At 43.6% G+C, this 20,086-nt stretch overlaps 1 protein-coding gene across 1 annotated transcript in view; it reads left to right on the top strand.

The window, feature by feature from the left end:
- lamb4 (laminin, beta 4) overlaps window positions 1-20,086 on the top strand; it is a 42,311-nt gene that overhangs the window by 9,834 nt on the left and 12,391 nt on the right. Inside the window, exons 10-26 of the mRNA XM_061036249.1 lie at window positions 3,387-3,542; window positions 3,651-3,754; window positions 4,614-4,693; window positions 4,937-5,129; window positions 5,238-5,363; window positions 5,446-5,634; window positions 5,721-5,833; window positions 6,405-6,522; window positions 6,738-6,918; window positions 7,327-7,470; window positions 7,568-7,799; window positions 8,455-8,612; window positions 8,802-9,026; window positions 9,119-9,336; window positions 9,931-10,027; window positions 10,102-10,471; window positions 12,081-12,241. Coding sequence (XP_060892232.1) covers window positions 3,387-3,542; window positions 3,651-3,754; window positions 4,614-4,693; window positions 4,937-5,129; window positions 5,238-5,363; window positions 5,446-5,634; window positions 5,721-5,833; window positions 6,405-6,522; window positions 6,738-6,918; window positions 7,327-7,470; window positions 7,568-7,799; window positions 8,455-8,612; window positions 8,802-9,026; window positions 9,119-9,336; window positions 9,931-10,027; window positions 10,102-10,471; window positions 12,081-12,241 — 2,865 coding nt within the window. The remainder of the gene's footprint in view (window positions 1-3,386; window positions 3,543-3,650; window positions 3,755-4,613; window positions 4,694-4,936; window positions 5,130-5,237; window positions 5,364-5,445; window positions 5,635-5,720; window positions 5,834-6,404; window positions 6,523-6,737; window positions 6,919-7,326; window positions 7,471-7,567; window positions 7,800-8,454; window positions 8,613-8,801; window positions 9,027-9,118; window positions 9,337-9,930; window positions 10,028-10,101; window positions 10,472-12,080; window positions 12,242-20,086) is intronic.

Genomic DNA, 20,086 nt, shown 5'->3' with positions numbered 1-20,086 from the left:
TGCATTGGGTCAACTCAAGTGAGTATTACAGTATAGTGATCTCAGACCATGCTCCTACATCGGTTGTCATAAATTTCCCAAACCACAGCTCTCCACATTTACAATGGAAACTTTCCCATCTTTTATTGAGTAATCCACGTTTTAAAAATTTTTTCCAGGAGGAGATAGCCAACTTCTTTCAAACAAATGATACCCCAGACATCTCGAGAGGCACTCTATGGGAGGCATGTAAAGCATATCTGAGGGGACAGGCGATCTCGTTTGCCTCCCGCCAGAAAAAGGTGGACATGGGAAGGATGGTCTGGCGCTCTATTGAAAATTGACTCACAATATGTCGCCGCCACCACTCCCTTTCTTTATGACCAACGTCTTAAATTTCAGGCCGAGTTTGACCTTTTGTCAACATCTAAGGTTGAAACCAAATTGTTAAAAACAAGGCAACGTTATTTTGAAATGGGAGATAAGGCGGGCAAACTTCTCACCCATCAGGCTAGGACTGCAGCTCTCTCGAGACTGATCCCCAGGATAAAATTGTCATCGGGAGCAGTGGCTACCGACCCCAAATTGGTAAACGATGCGTTTTTAAATTTCTATTCTGACCTGTACATTTCAGAGTACTAGCCTGAAATTTGGAAGAGCCACAGCCCCCTGGAGATGCTTACGTATCCCAAAGTCAATAGTAATCTGGCTGATAAACTAGGTGCACCAATCTCACTGGCGGAAGTGCAGGAGGCGGTTGGACAGCTACAAAATGACAAATCCCCTGGCCCAGACGGGTTTGTCGTTGAATTTTACAAAGCATATTCAAACCTTATAACCCCACATTTGGTTAATGTCTACAATGAATCATTTACTAGTGGCAGACTGCCCCCAACCCTATCTGAAGCTAACATTTCTCTTTTATTAAAAAAAAGACAAGGATCCCCTTGAATGCAGCAACTATAGGCCCATCTCACTTTTAAATGTGGACCAAAAGATTCTCGCCAAGGTCCTAGTCACTCGTTTGCAGCAAGCCCTATCTGCCCTGATTTCCACAGACCAGACTGGGTTCGTGGCTGGAAGGAATTCGTCATTCAACACCAGACGACTCCTCAACATTATTGGCTCCCCCAACCCTGTGGTACCTTAGGTGGTAGTTTCTTTAGACGCTGAGAAAGTGTTTGACAGGGTTGAGTGGGAGTATCTGTACTACGTCCTGTCAAAATTTGGTTTCAGCTCTGACTTTATTGCATGGATTAGATTGCTTTATGACTCCCCAACTGCCCATATCTTAACAAACGGTGTGAGGTCGCCCTCCTTTGCCCTTCGCCGGGGCACTAGACAGGGATGCCCCCTCTCCCCCCTCCTATTTGCTCTCGCTATCGAGCCGTTGGCTATCTGGCTTCTGGGGGAGGGGAGAGTCGAAGGCATCACCAGGAACAATGTCACCCACAAGTTGTCCCTGTACGAGGATGATCTGCTATTATTTGTGTCAAACCCGGCCTCGTCCATCCTTGTTATTGCAGACATTTTAACCCAGTTCAGCAGATATTATGGTTATAAATTAAATTTTAATAAAAGTGAATTTCTCCCTATCAACCTCCTGGCTAGGAGGATGCCATCGTCCTCTTTCCCATTTAGAGTCGTTTCAGAGGGGTTTCGATATTTAGGCGTATTCGTCACTGCTTCTTTTGAGGACCTTTTCAACAAAAAATTTCAGCCTCTTATTGATAAGTGTAAGCTTGATATGACTCGCTGGTCTTCTCTCCCTCTCTCCTTAACTGGCAGAGTTAACCTGGTAAAGATGGTGATTCTACCTAAATTCCTCTATTTGTTCCAACATATTCCAATTTTTATGAGAAGGTCCTTCTTTCGACAGCTAGACCAGACAGTATCGTCGTTTCTGTGGTTGAATAAGCCACCCCATATTAAAAAAGCTGTTGTACAACTCCCTAAAAAGCTGGGCGGTCTTGCACTACCCAATCTTATCCAATATTATTGGGCATGCAACATTAACAAACTTAGTCATTGGCTTGACAGGGGAGCTGACACAGGTCCCTCAAGGGCTCAGATAGAACTACAGTCCTCAAAGTTTTCTTCTCCTCACCGCACGCCTTCCTCTCAAGATTCATATTGTATCACAGAACCCTGTTGTTACCAATTCACTGAAAATTTGGATACAATTCCGTAAATATTATGGTTTGAATGAACCTTCAACTTTAGCCCCGATTGTTAGAAACCATCTATTTCCACCCTCCCTATTCGACCCTACTTTTAATATCTGGCGAAACAAAGGCCTGCTATATGTCAAGGACCTTTACAAAGAAAACATTTTTACTGATTTTACAGAGCTTGCAGCCAGGCTCGAATTACCTCACTCTCACTTTTTCCGTTTTCTTCAAGCCAGGCACTTTGTCCAAGCCGCCTACCCCCACTTCCCCAACCACCCGCCCAGGTCTCTGATTGACTCTTTGCTTACCCTCGACCCTGACCAAAGATGTTCCATCTCTGTGATTTATAACTCCATTGATTCCCTTAACCCTGACTCGCCTGAAGCAGACCTGGGAGGAGGAATTAGGAGTGCCTATATCAGACAGCCGGTGGGACCAAATTCTTAAGCTAATTCACTCGTCCTCCATGTGTGCTAGGCACGGCTTATTACAATGTAAGGTTCTTTTCAGAGTGCACTACACAAACGCTCCGCTGGCGAAGATTTACCCAGGCACCAGTGACAGTTGTAATAGGTGTTTGAGCAGTCACCTGCTAATCACACACACATGTTTTGGTCCTGCCCGAGCCTCACTGGCTTCTGGCGCCAAATTTTTGACACACTTGCAATAGTGCTTGATTTGGATCTTGGCCCTGAGCCTTGCTTGGTCCTGTTTGGGTCTTAGAATACTTAGACAGAACTATTATCCACCCAGAAAGTGACTAATTAATTTCACCTATCTTATTTGTAATTTCAGTGGTGGTCATGTTTTGTTTAGTTTTCTTTGTTTCTCATAACAATGGGTGGGAAGGGATAATGGGTAACTACGGTTCAGTAGTAGAAGCCGTTCTGGTTTAGGTTAAGTTGATTGTTGTTTACATATACTGTGTAAAACAAACTTCCTACTACCTTTCAACAAGTTTACCTGGATACACTGTATGTGTCATGTACTGCTGAATTAAAAATCTAATAAAAAGATTTATAAAAAAAAAATAAAAAAAGGTTATTTATTTAAAAGTGTCTATAGAAACTCTGCGACATGTTAAACGCTGTCATCGTCTGCTGACAATCTTTGATAAGTTTGATTCCTCTCATTCACAATGATCATGGTCACACTGAGGTTGATGCTTATGATTATTTATAAATATTTACATACATATAATATATACTGTATATCAATATACTTCCTGTGTTTCAGCGTGTGACTGCGACCACGCCGGCTCTCAGGGTAGCGGTCTGTGCGACACTCTGAGTGGTCAGTGTGTGTGTAAAGAAAATGTTGAAGGTCAACGCTGTGATCGCTGTAAACAAGGATTCTTTGGTCTGAGAGCCGACAACCCGGTGGGCTGCCAGGGTAACCAATCCACTTCTATTTAAACAGCAGAAGAATAAATACTTCCTGTTTCACTTTGTATCTCTAACATGAAGCCGTGCTCTGTTTGTGTGTATGTGCCTGTTTCAGTGTGTAGGTGTCATGCTTCAGGAAGTGACGGGTCATGTGATCAGCAGACAGGAAGTTGTGAATGTGATCGTTTTGCGAGTGGACCACTGTGTGATCAATGTGTGGTAAGTTCCCCTCAAAGCAGCAGACTGGAGAAACAAATTATATACTGACCTCTGGTGGCCATTGCAAGAACTACAAATCTAAAACAACCGTTATAACAGTGACCTCGTTATAACAGTGACCTTATTATAATAGCTGACCTCGTTATCACAGTGACCTCGTTATAACAGTGACCTCATTATAACAGCTGACCTCATTATAACAGTTACCTTGTTATAACAGTGACCTCATTATAATAGCTGGCCTCGTTATAACAGTGGCCTCGTTTAAATAGTGACCTCATAATAACAGGTACTTCGTTATGATCCTTACCTCTTATAATAGCTGACCTTGTTTTGATCCTGATGATCCAACAATTCTACAATTCACTTGCCTTGCCTTTATCCAAAGCGACGTACATCAGAGAGTAAGAACAACACAAACAGGGATCTAGAAAAGAGGAAACAATGTCAGTAAGTTCAAATGATCCTGACCTCATTTACACAGTGACCTTGTTATAACAGTGACCTCGTTATGACCCTGACCTCTTATAATATTAAGACCTCTTAACCTCTTAAGACCTCTTAACCTCTTAAGATTCAGATCTCAAAGTAACAGTGACCTCTTTGTCAAAGTGACCTCGTTATGATACTGACTTCATTCTGATACTGACCTCATTATGATCATGACCTTTTTTTTGTTTTTGTGGGTCAAACTTCCATTATTTACTAATGCATGGTTTTTCCCTGAAGAGCAACTGTAGAAAAACTGGGCTATGGTCTGAAATAGAAATGACTCCTATATCACAAGACACCACAGAAGATCCTGACTTTACATGAAACTGATGCTCAATGTATCTTTTTGTCTGTGTTTTGTCTTCAGTCAGGTTTCTGGGGTTTAGGTAACTCTGTTTTCAGGTGTTCACCCTGCGACTGTGACATTGGAGGAGCTCAAATCAACACGTGAGTTTCTGAAGTCTGAATGTGTTCACAGATTCATCACTGAAATGTATCATAAAATTATGTTTATTTATATATCTCATTTATTTATACAATGTATGTATCTGTTTATCAAGAGAGAATTACACACAAAAGAACACACTGTTATAATGGAAGGTTTTACCAAACCCGTTCATAATAAGTGAACAGTAAGTAAAGTAACCATTTAAACAGGAAGTAACAGTGAAGCACGTTTTACCTGCTCAGGTGTTCTCCAGAGAATGGACAGTGTTACTGTCTACCCAACATGGTGGGGCGGCGCTGCTCTGAGCCTGCCCAGGGGTACTTCCTGCCTCCGCTTGATTATTTCCTGTATGAGGCGGAGCTCGCCACTCCGCTGCTGGGAGGAGGCTTTTCTTCTCCCTCTCCTACTCGTCCTCCATCTTCTTCTTCTTCTTTGGTGTGTATCAATGATGACAGCACACACAGAAAGAATTAAGTATGCATAATTGTAAATATATTTAACTTCCATGTGTTTCAAACGTGAACTATCTGTTTGTATTTCCAGTTGAACCCTGCCCTGTTACCCGACTGTGAGCAGTATTACAGGGAGCAGGGTTATGACTTTAAGTTTAGTAACGGTCGAGTGGTTCTGGTCCGGAGGACTCGTCGACTCGCTCGTAGGAGGAGACAGGTTAGATGTCTGATTCATCACCTTCCACCAATAGGAGGGCTCAGTCTGACCTATGTTTATGAATATCTCTGACATTCTGCAGCAGTCCACCATTCCTCTGGGCCCGGGTCACGCCCTGCAGATCATCCCTCGTCAGAGGTCAGCTGATCGACCTGTCACGTGGACCGGCCTGGGACTGGTTAGGGTGCTAGAGGGGGTGGGCCTAAGATTCACAGTGGACAACCTACCATCATCAATGGATTACCAGCTGGTGATTCGCTACGAGCCAGAGGTAAAGACAAGTGTCAGATATCTAATGGTGGTTAAATGATCATGATTTGATTATGTGGTGGAAACAATGTTGACTATTAACTGCAGGCTCCATCTGATTGGCTGGCTTCTGTCAGTATCACTACACTGTCGCCGGGTGATGGAGGCTGCAGCAGCACCCCAACAGGAAGCAAAACGTTGATTCTTCCTGGAAACTCCAGGTGAGTCACCTTCAGTGACCACAGAAAGGTTGTGTCCCAGTTGAGAGGCTGCATCCTTCAGAGGGCACATTTAAAGCTCAGTTACATCACAGCAGTGCTTATCACGCATTGAGTAATTCAACTCCCTACGTGCACTATCAAACCCCTGCAGATGATACAAAATGCAGCAGCACGACTGGTCTTCAACCTCTCCCAAACAGCACATGTCACTCCGCTGTTCATCTCCCTCCACTGGCTCCCAGTTACTGCTTGTATCAAATTTAAAACTCCTACCTAAACACTCTGATCCAGGTCTGCACTCCCTCACACCCACTACACTCTGCCAATGAAAGGCGTCTGATCCAACTTTCACAACAGGGTCCTAAGTCTCTTACTAGTATCTTCTCCTCTGTCGCCCCCCAGTGGTGGAACTTGAATCGATATTTATGGATTAATTTTTCCAGATAATAATCAGCTAACTCCTGTGCAGCTGTCTAGGTTGTTTGATCTGTTTCTTTAATATGGTGATTTTTGTTTGTTGTTGTGGTGTTGGACTTGTTTGTTTACTTGTATATTCTTTGTGTATCATCAGAGGTGGTGTACTTGACTCCTCCGTGTGTCTGAATGCTGGCGGGCGGTATTTTGTTGACGTCCTGTTCAACAAACAGCCAGGACTTGATGACCAATCTTCACACATCCTGATCGACTCGGTGAGGAGGTCAAAACTCATTCTGGATGATTGACAGGTCACTGGACCCCTCCTCTCAAGAACACTGTCCAATCAGAACTAAGCATCAGTAATAAATCACAGCAGATAGTGAAGTGTGGTTGTTGAAGTCAGAGAGAGCAAAACAGAAAGCATAAAAAAATTCAAATACTTATACACAATTCTACATTTTAATATCCACCTGTTTTTATTCTTTAGATTGGTTTGATTCCCAGCATCGAGTCTGTCCAGGACTTTTGCTCCCAGAGTGACCTCGACTCGTTCAGACGTTTTCGCTGCATTGGATTGGCTGCTGAGCTTGGCCCACAGGATGTGGTACCAGAAGTCTGTGAGGGAATCATTAAGAGCATGTCCGCCAGGATCAACAAGGGAGCCGTTCGTAAGTATTTATCAATTTCAATAAAACGCTCTTTATTTGAAAAGGAACAAAAGAGCCGACCGAACTCTTTGTAATATTATTTTCAAAGAATCAACATAAATCCAACATGAACACTAAGAAATATTTAGCAAAGTTACATTGGAGCGAAACAACTGACTTCAAGAGGCAGAAACCTGGACCAGAACCAGACTCATGTTGAACAGGCAGAAACCTGGACCAGAACCAGACTCATGTTGAACAGGAAGAAACCTGGACCAGAACCAGACTCATGTTGAACAGGCAGAAACCTGGATCAGCACTGAGAAAATCTATGTTAGAATGAGTGAACCAAAATGTCAACATTAAAAGTTTGATTGTTTCTGGTTCGCCAGGATTTCTTCATCCTTAATTTATTTTCTCTGACGTCAGTGTGTAGGTGTAACGAGATGGGGTCTCTCCGACCGACCTGCAGTAAACTGGGAGGGTTCTGTGAATGTAAACCCAACGTGATTGGTCGTTGCTGTGATACCTGTTCACCGCTGACGTTTGGTTTTGGACCTGATGGCTGCCAGCGTAAGTAGCACACCTGAAATCCGTGTAGATGATGCCACAACATGAAACTGATCAACATGAATAATCCCATTCTGTTCTCTCTGATGTTTGTTTGCAGCCTGTGACTGTGACCCTCGTGGTTCTGTGTCAGAGATGTGCGATCAGGTCAGAGGTCAGTGTGCGTGTCGGGCAGAGGTCACAGGTCGTCGTTGTGATCACTGTCAGAATGGATTCTGGGGTTTCCCACTCTGTCGAGTCTGTGAGTGTCAGGGACTCTCAGACCAGTGTGACGAAGAGACTGGAGAGTGTTTGACCTGCAGAGAGAACACTGCTGGACCACGCTGTGACACGTTAGTATATAAATATATAAGAACCATGAAACTAAATATATAACTATAATATTAATATATAACATGTTTATATAACTATAATATTAATATAACAGGTTTTCAACATTTAGAGAACATATATTTAAAAATGTTTTTTGTATTAATATCGTTTCACTAAATTGCTTTAAAATGTTCTACAATTCTACAATTCACTTAGCAGACGCTTTTATCCAAAGCAACGTACATCAGAGAGTAAGTACAACACAAGCAAGGAGAGAGAAAAAAGGGAACAATGTCAGTAAGAGCAAACGATCAGCTTTGAGTCCGATTGGACACACAGGTGCTGACAGGAAGTGACCACAGGTGCTGACAGGCATTGCACAGAGGCAAAGGACAATATTGACGGCAGTTCTTGAGAGTTTCAGTATAGAAACCATCTTAAAAGTCGTCATTATCAACAAAACCATCGTCATTACCATCATCATCATCATCAATGATATCGAGACCATCATCATTAAGTTAATAGGTATTCATGAAAGAGCTGGGTCTTTAGCTTTTTCTTAAAGGTGCAGAGGGACTCTGCAGATCAAATGGAGTTTGTTCTGAAATATTTGTGTTCATGCTGCAGATGTGTGATCATGTTCTGGTTCTGATGCCACCTGTGTGTCTGATGCAGGTGTGTGGAGGGTTACTATGGTAACCCGGTCTCCAGGCAGCCCTGTCAACCGTGCCTGTGTCCAGACATTCAGGGCAGTGGACGATACTTCGCCACTTCCTGCCTACAGGACCCAGAAACCCTCAGTCTGTCTTGTATCTGCAGGGAGGGACACACAGGTAGGGCCTCAGCCTCTTACTTGCGTACCTGGCCACACCTGCTCAGGTGTGTTTCCCTCAACAGTTATCTGACTGTTGTGTTTCAGGTGTATCACAGGTGTGAGCTTAAGATGGCAGCGGAGTGGAATCAGATTTGTTGTCATGAACATTTTTTACATTCAACATCTGTACCCAACCAAAATCTCTCAGGTCCAAGATGCGACAGGTGTAGCCCTGGTTTCTATGGTAACCTGGCTTTGCCGGGGGCCAGCTGTGAGGAGTGTGACTGCAACAACAACATTGATGTGGATGACCGTGATGCCTGTGACGGTTTAACGGGAGTTTGTCTGCGCTGCCTCCATAATACCATGGGACCACACTGCCACTCCTGCAAACCTGGTTACTACGGCAACGCCCTGGCTCAGGACTGCAAAGGTAAAGACGAGGGTCAGCTGACCTCCTTGCTGTTCTCCCCAGAGCTCCTGGTTCTTCTCTTAACACCTGTTTCTTCTGCCATAAACCTGCAGAGTGCTCTTGTGACCGACGGGGTACGCAGGTGACTCAATGTCCTCTGGGGAGTCCATGTTTCTGTGACAGAAGGAATAGTCAGTGTCCCTGCAGGCCAGGTGTTGAGGGCGTCCTCTGTGACCACTGCGAGGATGGATACTGGAACCTGGACGGACCGGCTGGATGTCAACCCTGTAACTGTGACCCAACCAACTCGGAGTCCAACACCTGCAACAAGGTAATACAACACATTGTCCTTAACTGACAGTTCATAACCTTTAACCCTGTCAATCAATCTTTATTTGTATAGCACCAATTCAGCAGAACCAGACTCTTGAACAGGCAGAAACCTGGATCATAACCAGACTCATATTGAACAGGAAGAAACCTGGAGCAGAACCAGACTCATATTGAACAGGAAGAAACCTGGAGCAGAACCAGACTCATGACGAACAGCCATCTGCTGAAACTGCGCTTGGCTTGGAAAATGGGATAGAGTGAGATGCAGAAAGACATAAACAAACAGCAGCAACAACAACAATGAATAAGATGGATGTATATCTACAATGTCAGTAATAATAGGTATTATTAGGAGTAACAGTTCCTATGATAGACTGTTCAGCCTAACATTAATGTTGCCGTCTGTAATAATGATGGAACAGGGAGGAATGTTAATCTTAAAGGTTGAGGTAGAGCGGCTCTAAGATTCACTCATATATATTTAAAATAATGATAATAGACATGAGATTTATGTACTGACTGATTCTGTGATGTGTTCAGGTGTTAATCATGTACGCTGAATAACCCATGACTGTATTCATGGTGCGTTCAGGTGACGGGTCAGTGTCCATGTCGTACTGAGTTTGGTGGCAGGCACTGTGATGAATGTGAAGAGAATCATTTTGGGAATCCAGACCTGCAGTGTATCTGTGAGTGATCCCACCCTTGACATAAACACTTCCTGTGACACAGCAGCTCTCTAATTCTTCATCTGTTCCCTCAGCATGTGACTGTAACATGGAGGGAACTCAGCGTCCGTCATGTGACCCTGAAACTGGCGAATGTATCTGTCGAGTCGGGGTCACTGGGATCTTCTGCGACCAGTGCGCCCCTGGATATGACTCCGCATTTCCGGCCTGTGATCAGTGTCATGCCTGCACCGCCCTCTGGGCCCAAAATGTCACTGATGTGCAGCTTGCCGCGCAGACGATGAGGACCTTCATCCCCACCTTTAACAACAAGCTGCGGCCTGGTGATGTTTCCCAACGGCAACAGATGCTGGAGATGCACTCCAAGCTGGACAGCCTCTCCAACATGACAGGACTCTCCCCCCTAAAGGTGGAGAAGATGGAGAAAATGTACACCATGATCAGGTATGATTTGCATTTTTCTGAATTGTATTGCCTCATGTTAAAAACAGCAAAAATATTCAAAGTACCTATGTATTTTTATACCACAGTCTGTGTAAATACTGGAATCTTGATTGGCTCCAGGGTTCCAATTGTTCCTGAAAAATGATCCTCTTAGTAGTTCAGTCAGTCAGACCGTAGTCTGTTCCCTTTTTAAAAATCCAAGCTGTAACACAACAGCTGCAGGAAGTGCACTGCCCCTCCGAACCTACTGATACTGTGGGTCACAGTAACATCTCACATCCTGTTCTTCAGACTAACCACAGTAAACATGGCCGACCATTCAGCTCTCTGCGTCAGACTGAGGATGGTAAACATGGCCGACAATTCAGCTTTCTGCTTATGGGTGCATCCGGATTGTCCCTCCTATCCCCGTTCACTATCCACTTTACCTTAACCCCAGGGAAAACGTCATGAGGTTAAGGAAAGATGTTAGGAGAATTCATAAAGGACTTAGGGAAAGGCGATCTCGTTGCTCTGACAATCTGGCCACATTTCCACTAGGCCACGTGATTAAAGCAACGGGCTACAATGTTCCGAAAATGGACTACAAAAAGATAATCTAAAAAACGTTCCCCTGTGCCTTCTTGCCGGTGAAATAATACTAATTACCACGAGGAAGTGAAATAAAAGACATATAGGCTGCCAGGCTACGAGTAAGAAAAAAGAAACCATCAGCTTCCTGTCCACTCAGAAATCAACATCAGAATAAATAGTCATTATTACATTTATGAAAGATATACAGAATGTTTTATACAAATGTAGAACTGCACAAAGCATTCTGAAGTGAATGAAATATGTTGAATAAAACTTCATCTGGATAAAAATGTGTGCAAACACAGAGCATGACAGCTACTTTACTGACTTTACAGCTTATTTTAAGCCATTTTAATCAGACACAGCCATAAAAAAATAAAATAGACGCGCGGCCGAGTCCGCGCGCACATCGGAGAACAACACAGAGAACATGACAGCTACTTTGTGTCTTATATTGAGTCATGTTAGTCAGATACAGACATGAAACTCTGGATTTCTCCATGATGAAGGCTGTCAGCGTTGTGTACCCGCGTGCTTGTGCTCGTGCATGAAGTGTACCGTGCTGAAGCACACCTCTCTGAAGTGTGCCAAAGTCAAGGAAGTGTACCGTGCCTGAGCACGATACGGAGCGGTCACACTGGTCAAACGAACTGGACTTTAGAGTTGAAGCGTGCTTGGACACGGTACGGATGGCCAGTGTGACCGTGCCTTAAGGGTGGCCGGTTTTAGTCCCGGTTTGGATGGTCTGGTAGCTGGAGACCTGCCAGTCTACTCCCTTATCTCTTTATTAATCCATGTGTGTAATTCAGGCCTATGTGTGAGAAGTCTCTCAAAAAAAGTGTTTACATAAAGGCGTGGCTTGCAGGAAGAGGAGAACAGAAACAGGGTGAAAAATACGATAAGAGAGCTGGTGGGCAGTGGAGCAGACTGACATCTTGTATTACTATTTTGGATAAGAACTAACAGTAAAAGTTTGACCCCTGTGAAATGAATGAATGATCAAAAAGATATTAAAACTATTTTTTCTTCTTCACAGGAAGCTGAAAGATGCTGTTGATCCAAACATGATCCTGATCAACCCGTCTCCTCTCCTCAACACTGAAATCGACAACATTCAGCTGGAGTTCAAGAAGCTTCTGAACAATCTGAAGGAGAAACTCATCGATGACCCCGACATTAAAGACGGAAAGACAGAGGGTAAAAAATACGATTCATATCACAAGTTATATTTCAAATATAGATCAGAAAATATTCTGTGTCTTACATGCTTCAAGAAGAACTAAGACTTTTTCATATTTCAGAATTTTATCTTATTTATTTTTTATCAGGGAGGTCAAAAATAGACCCACTCCCAACACAAACTCCTTATTAGTCCAGTAGAGATGGAACTTGAAGTCTCCATGAACCGATGTACCCGCCCATTTTAACCACAACCCCTTAAATGTCTCTGAATATACATTCATAGAATAAACGTCATGAACAGTTTGAGCAGGTAAAAACACTCATTGTTATTGTTGTGTATCCGTCTGCGTTTCCAGTGCTATATCTTTTGCTGACAGGCAGACTATCTAAATGTGACACCCTGAACACTGGATTCGGTTTTGGAAAAAACTGTCGTTGGGCACAGGGTGTCTAGATAATGCATAAGCATTTCCGTGGTGCCCCGACGGCTTGTACTTGATTTCATAGATATACGCTGCTAAAATCAGAGACCATCTTTGCATCCTAGCAGCAGCTAAGGGAGGTACCCTAAGAGCTTCAGTAACGGTTTGTGGTCTGTTATCAAAGTAAACTTAAGACCAAACAAATACTCATGAAACTTTAAAAACCAAACCTAATGCTTCTTTTTCTTTTTCTACCTGAGAATAGTTATGTTCTGCTTTTGTTAGCATCCTAGAAGCAAAAGCTATGGGTTTCTCATCACCACCAGGCATTTTGTGTGATATAACGGCCCCTACCCCCACTGGTGAAGCATCGCAAACTAATATGAGCGGTAGATCTGGGTTGTAATGTACAAGAACTCTGTTAGAGAGAAGCTGCTTTTAAGCGTCCTCGAATGCTTTCTGGCATGAGTCTGACCACTCCCACTTAGCATCTTTCTGCAATAACCCAGTCATAGGAGCTATCAGGGTTGAGAGGTTAGGAGTGTACTTCCCATAGTAACTCAACAGTGACAGGAAAGACTTCAGTTGAGTGGTATTAGTGGCTTATATAGCCACTTATTGATAAGCTTGTGACAGATCGAGCTTAGTGAATCACTCAACTATTGCTAGTTTTGTGAAAAGATCCTGTGGTTTTGGTATGGGGTACTGATCTACCTCGAGCCATGGGTTGATAGATACTTTATGTGTGTGATCTAACTTTGGGATGTTTACAGTAGGTGCAGCCCACTCACTATAGTTAGCAGGTGTAATTACTCCATCGGCTTCCATTTTGTTTAGCTGAGCTTCTACTGCCTCCCAAAGTGCATAAGGCACTGAGTGGGGTTTGCTTAAACTTAGGAATGGCCCCTGATGCAACATGGAGTTTAGCTTTGAACCCTGTCACCTTTCCTAGGCTTGGCTGAAACACCCCTGGGTATCTTTTTTTGTTTTCAACACAGTTTGTGGGCATTCGTTTCAGCTTCTTAAACCTACATTTGTACAGTTTGTCAGAGATTACAGACACTGCAGCTCCTGTGTCTACTTCCATTTTAGGCGTTTCTCATTTACCCTCACATATACATAGTAAGGTTTTGCAATCTGTACATCACTTACAGAACAGGAGTCCTCACCTTTAGTCTCTATTAACAAAACAGTCGGCAGTGAGTCGACCTCCTTCTGCGGACCATCGGTAGAGCTGTGCTCCTACATCGGCGTTGTGCACACTTTGCTCTGGTCACGGTCACTCCATTGAGCTGTAGCGTCCAGGTGCTTGGTCCATTTGGTCTGCCTATCTTTCTTTCCTTCGGGTCGGGAACAGCAGGCCTTGGCAATGTGCCCTTTCTTCTTACATGCATGGCATTCTGTGTCTTTAAAACAGCATTCCTCTGCTCTGTGCCCTTTTTCTGCATTTTTCTTATTGACTCTTCTTCTCTCTGGTTTCTGGAGTTAAACTTGTATCTTTCTGCAATGAAGTTCCTCTTCGGCACAAAATGTGCATGCAACAGATCGATTGACTAATTAATGAATTAATTAGTTTTTTCTCTGATAGCTTCAATGGCGCACACAAGTCCATAGGCAGATTGGCATAGGCATGAGGGATTGTTGTTCAGGCAAGCCGTCCATCAACTATCCGGTGGAGCCTAAGAGAGCTCAGGAGCTCCCAGGAAAATATGTGGTTAATAACTGAGATTTACAGATAGATACATGCAGTAATAGAGAGAGTGAGAGAGAGAGAGAGAGAGAGAGAGAAAGAGAGAGAGAGAGAGAGCAAGAGATTTAGATTTTACAAAACAACTTTATTTACAATAATTAACAACAATTAACAACATACTTTTATACGGAAAAAAGAAAATTGAACACTTAATATCACACAATTGACTTTTTAGATGCTAAAAAAAAAAGGTTGAAGATGAGTTTTTTGTCTTCTACAGAGCAGATTATCCCTCCATAGCATCATGTTTCAATGAAATCTTTAAAATTGGTCATCGCTTTAAAGAAATTAACGTCCACCCAGACTCTGGCTCTCACTAGGGAAAGGCAGAGGTCAGTCACTTCCTTTCCTTGCCTGTTTTCCAACTGTTTCTTCCTGCTGAGATAGATTGCTAGTTTTGCTTGTCCTGATAAAAAGTTTAAAAGTTTCCATTTAACCACGTTAGTTTTGTTGTACCCTGCTCCAAAGATAAAAACTGTTTTTGACCATGTCTCATTAAAACCCATAAAAACCTTCTTTAAAACCCCAAACATTGCTGAGTCTGACACACTCTAAAAAAGCAGTGAAAAATTGTTTCCACAGACCCACAAAAAAACATTGATTAGACACAGAAGGATTAAAACGACAGACAAAAGAGTTTACGGCTATTGCTCCATTTAAAATCCTCTATTGCAGATCACCAGATCTCTTGTTCAGAGGGCTTTTATAAAAAAAACTCTCCACACTGGCTTGATGTGGTCAGCCACTTTCAACCATTGTCTCCACTTGGTGTCCACTCTGTTTTTCAGAACATTCTCATTTAATACTTTAACACACACACAAAACAATTCCTTACCTCTAACGTGATAAAAGTTCAAACATATATCATCAGTCCCTTTTGAATGTCTTTCACTTGAAACACAAGAATTCATTGTGAGGTCTATTTCAGGAAACGGGTCACTGTCAATGGGCACCTCCTTCCTGCTACAGTAATCCTGCAGCATCTCCTTCTCTTCCCCCGTCAGTCTGAGACGCAACAGTCTGAGCACTCTGTCCACAAAACGTGCAGACCGGAGACCAAGAGCAGAGGTCACTGCTGCTGTATTGTACAGTTCAGGTCCAGCTATGTCCTCGATCTGTCTCAGTGTGGTGTTGTCAGTGGAGATGAGAGCATGCGTGAGGCCCATTAAAGATGTGTCCTGAACATCCAGCCGGGCCCCATAGATCAGAGGCTCCTCCAGCAGCCAGTGTAGGGACAGTGTGGGCTCTAGTCTTTTCCATAAAAACAGTTTCCAGGTTTTAAAAAGGCTCTGATAAAAAGCAGACAGGTTGCACAGATTAAAACAGTCAGTATTCATTAAAACAGTGAGGAGTCTAGTCCTAGTCCATTAACTTTTTTAAAAATGCTGCTGGCCACTGGTCTCCAGACCACATCAGCTGGGCCAGTGAGGAATTTCTGTAAGAACTGGATTCTGAAGGCGGCTACTCTGCTGGCCAGGTGGACCAGACCCTGCCCTCCTTCCTCTTCAGGTAGAAACAACACAGCCTGTGGAACCCAATGCAGCTTGTCCCAGAAAAAGTCCAACATCACCGATTGCAGTTGTTTAAGTCCAGCAGGGGGCTCTATAGATGGCATCTTGTGCCAGAGTCCACAGGAGACCGAGTTGTTTATGATGAGCACTCTTCCTCTGTGCGACATTTGTGGCAGCAGCCACCTCCACTTCTCCAGCCTCCCCTTCACTTTCTCCACCACCTCCTCCCAGTTATTCTGTACAGTGAGCTCATCCCCTAAAAACACACCAAGATACTGGTAGGTTGGGCAGCGAATGTGATTTAAAACCAACTGCTAACCCTTCACTCTTCCCCCAGTTCACTTTTGCAGATGATACTATACCAAAACCTTCACAATGTTTCATATTAAAAACACTTCTTTTGGATTTTTTATCATGACAATAACATCATCTGCATAGGCTGACACAATTAAATGTTTTGAACAGTGAGGTAAAATTAACCCTTCAATGGAAGACCGTATTTTACACAACATGAGTTCTATAGAGATGGATCCCTGAAAGAGCACAACCTTGTCTTATTCCTCTCTTAATTTTAAAAGGTGCACTTAGTCCACCATTGATTTTCAGTACACTCTCAATGTCCTGGTACAAAACCTTGATCATAGCAATAAAACCAGGGCTGAGACCAAAATGCTCCAGAACTTTCCAGAGGTAGAGGTGCTCAACCCGGTCAAAAGCTTTTTCTTGATCTAACGAAATGAGACCAAGGTCTATGTCCAATGAACTAGAGACGTCCAAAACATCATGAATTAAAGACACATTGTCATGAATAGACCTGCCAGGCACACAGTAGCTTTGGTCCAGGTGTATGATCTGGTCCATTACGTCCTTCAGTCTGTTGGCCAGAGCTTTGGAGAAAATCTTGTAGTCACAGCATAGCAAGGAAACAGGACGCCAGTTCTTTATCTCTTGGAGATCACCTTTCTTTGGAAGGAGTGGGATTACTGCCCTCCTGCAGCTGAGGGGCAATGACTCTTCAGCCAGGCTTTCATTTAAAACAGCAAGAAGATCTTCTCCCAGCACATCCCAAAACGTTTTAAAAAACTCACCAGGGAGTCCATCGATTCCGGGAGCTTTTCCTCCCTCCATGCTTTGCAGAGCTGCGGACAGCTCCTGTAGCTGTAGAGGTTCTCTGATCAGCTGGTTAGAGTCCTCAGAGACACGGGGTAAACCATCACAAAAAGAGTCAAACAGCTGTTCATTGTCAGTGTACTCACTGTTGTGGAGCCCAGAATAAAAGTCCACAGCATGTCTTCGGATGTCTCCAGCTTCTTTCAGCTCCTGTCCTGCTGCTGTTCGAAGACCATGCATACATATATTTTATCCATTCTTTTTTTCCCATTCCAAAGAAAAACTTGGACGGGGCATCCATCTGAGCCACACTTTGGAATCTCGATCTGGAGATTCGAGGGCTCCCTGGGCTCTGGTGCCCAGCAGGTCTGTCAGGGCTTTCTTTTTAGCTTTGAGAACTTCAGTATGTCCTCAATTTCCTGTGGAATCTATCAAGGACTGGAGTTCCACAATATCAATCTCTAGAGCTTTTACAGATCTGGTAATGTCCTGTGTGACATTGAGAGTGTACTGCTGACAGAAAACCCTGATTTCAGCCTTCCCACAATCCCACCACTGTCTTAAACACTTCAAATCAGAACATGTCGTTCTAAAAATCCTCCATAAAAACCTAAAACGCTCTAAAAAGTTTTTATCAAGGAGAAGGGAAGTGTTAAAATGCCAAAACGCACTCTGATGTTTAAAATTACTAATAGAAACGTGACACAATAATAATGAGTGATCAGTAAAACCAGCAGGCAAGCAGGGTACGATAAAACATTTTTTTTAAATGTTCATCTGGTGTTTAAAACAATAAAAACTATCTAACCTAGCTAGTGAAATAAAACCATCTCTGGTGTGAGACCACGTGTACTGTCTGTTATCTTTGTAAAATGACCTCCAAACATCAGACAGGTCATGAGTTTCAATGAGTTGTTTTAAAAGCCGTTTAGAAGCAGGATGAGGTTCAGTGTGATTTCTATCAACAGAGTCGTCTTCAGTGCAGTTAAAATCCCCCCCTAAAAGCACAAAGACATCTGGAATACTTTCTTAATCTGTAAGTTTCCTGATCAGAAAAAGATCCTTTCCCTTTATGAGAAGCAGCGTCACTAAAAGAGCAGCCTGCAGCGTTGGCCAGTAGAGGACCAGAACAGTCCTTCAGGTCTGCAGACAGAGTGAGCTCAGGAAACGGGTCAGTTTGGTCGGGCAGCATAGAGCCGTCCCCATAGTCCGACATCAGAGACATCTCTTGTCCTGTCAGCTGATGTCTCCAGTGCTTCAGCAACCGATCAATGACTCGGGTCGACCTCACCCCCAGACGAGCAGCCAGACCAGCAGGCCACTCCAGCTGAGGTCCGGTCAGCTCCACCACCTGCGAGGAGGACCTAGAGTGGAAATCCTGGCAGTGCAGAACTTTCCGGACAGGCTCGGTCCAGCCCAGTCAGGAAGATTAAAACGTCCTCCTAACAGTACAGGCTCTTTAAACAGCCAGTACAAAGAGTGGGAGTGTCCCTGTCTCTGCCTGTTCACCAGACTCCACACGTTAAACACACTTTGATAAAATCCAGTGACAGAGGAAATGTTCACCTTCTTTAAATCCATTAAAAACAGAGACGAGCTCAGCCCCAGTTCTCCAAACCTCTGTAGAAGACAGCAGGCCAGCGGTCTCCAGACCTGGTTTGCAGGACCAGTGAGCAGTCTCTGGAGGAACTGCAGGCGGAGAGTAGCCCCCCTGATGGCCAGGTGAACTAAACCATGTCCTCCTTCCTCTTTAGGGAGGAAGAGCACACGCTGAGGAATCCAGTGTAACCTGTCCCAAAAAAAATCAACCAACACTCTTTATACCTGGAGCTCTTCCATTCTGCAGACTCATGACAGCAGAGTAGAGTTCAGACAGAGACAGCTGGGCCTCAAGCTCTATGTTGTGTTCAGCGCTGACTTGAGGAAGACCAGTGTAGAAGGACTCACACACCTCTGGACGGTCAACGAACTTGCTCGTGTACAGATCCTTATAAAAACCTGCTGCATGTTTTCTGATCCCAGCAGAATCTGAGATCGATTGATCCACTGCTGGATCGTACAGAGTGAAAGATCTTCTTCTGTCCGCTTTTCTTCTCCAGACCAAAAAAGAACGGCGACGGGGCATCCATCTGGGTGACATCCAGGAACCGAGACCTGACCAGAGCCCCCTGTGCTTTAACGGCCAGCAGGTTGGCTAAAGCCGACTTTTTAGATTTTAGGGAAGCTAAATGTCCCTGATTTCCTGTGGCATCAACTAAACCCTGTAGTTCGACCACTTCAATCTCTAGATCTCTCAAAGATCTGGTAATGTCCCTGGTGACATTGCGAGTGTACTGTTGACACAACTGTTTAATCTGACTTTTTCCAAAGTCCCACCACTGCTGAATGGTTTTAAAATCAGACTTTGGCTGTGTATGAGTGTCCCAAAAGTACTCCAGTGCAGACTTAAAAGCTTTATCGTGCAGCAGTGAGGTGTTAAAATGCCAATACGCGCTTTGAAGTCTGACATTCTTAATAAAAACAGAACAATAAACGAGACAGTGAAGCTTACAGGAACAATAAGACACTCTTTAAAAACATTCATGTTGTGTTTAAAACAATAAAAGCGATCCAACCTGGCCAGAGATAAAACATTGTCTTTAGAGTGACTCCATGTGTATTGTCTGTGTGTGTGGTGTAAACCCCTCCACACATCCAGCAGCTCGTGTGTTTCTAAAAACTGTCTCAGTCTGTGTGAAGAGGCGCTGTGAGGCGCTTGGTGGTTTAAATACTCCCCTGTATTGCACTTTTTAACAGTATCACACAAAACACTCAACACAATCTGTCCACAGCGTGACATGGGACATACACATTAATCAGAGTAATTTTTACATTTTCATATTGCACTCTAATTTTCAATAAGCAGCCTTCAATGACCTCCAATACTTTACACGAAGTAGGCAGAAAGCCTTGAGAAAAAATAAAGCCAACTCCTCCACTACAGGTGGACTTACGGCTGAGGATCACCTCCCCAGGCCAAGAGATGAGACACAGTCTAAACATCATCATCACTGATTTGTGCTTTCAC

Source organism: Labrus mixtus, chromosome 4 (assembly GCF_963584025.1).
Source record: "Labrus mixtus chromosome 4, fLabMix1.1, whole genome shotgun sequence".
Taxonomy (NCBI): Eukaryota; Metazoa; Chordata; class Actinopteri; order Labriformes; family Labridae; genus Labrus; species Labrus mixtus.
Note: the sequence above shows the minus strand (reverse complement) of the source record. Positions and strands in the feature narration are given on the sequence as shown.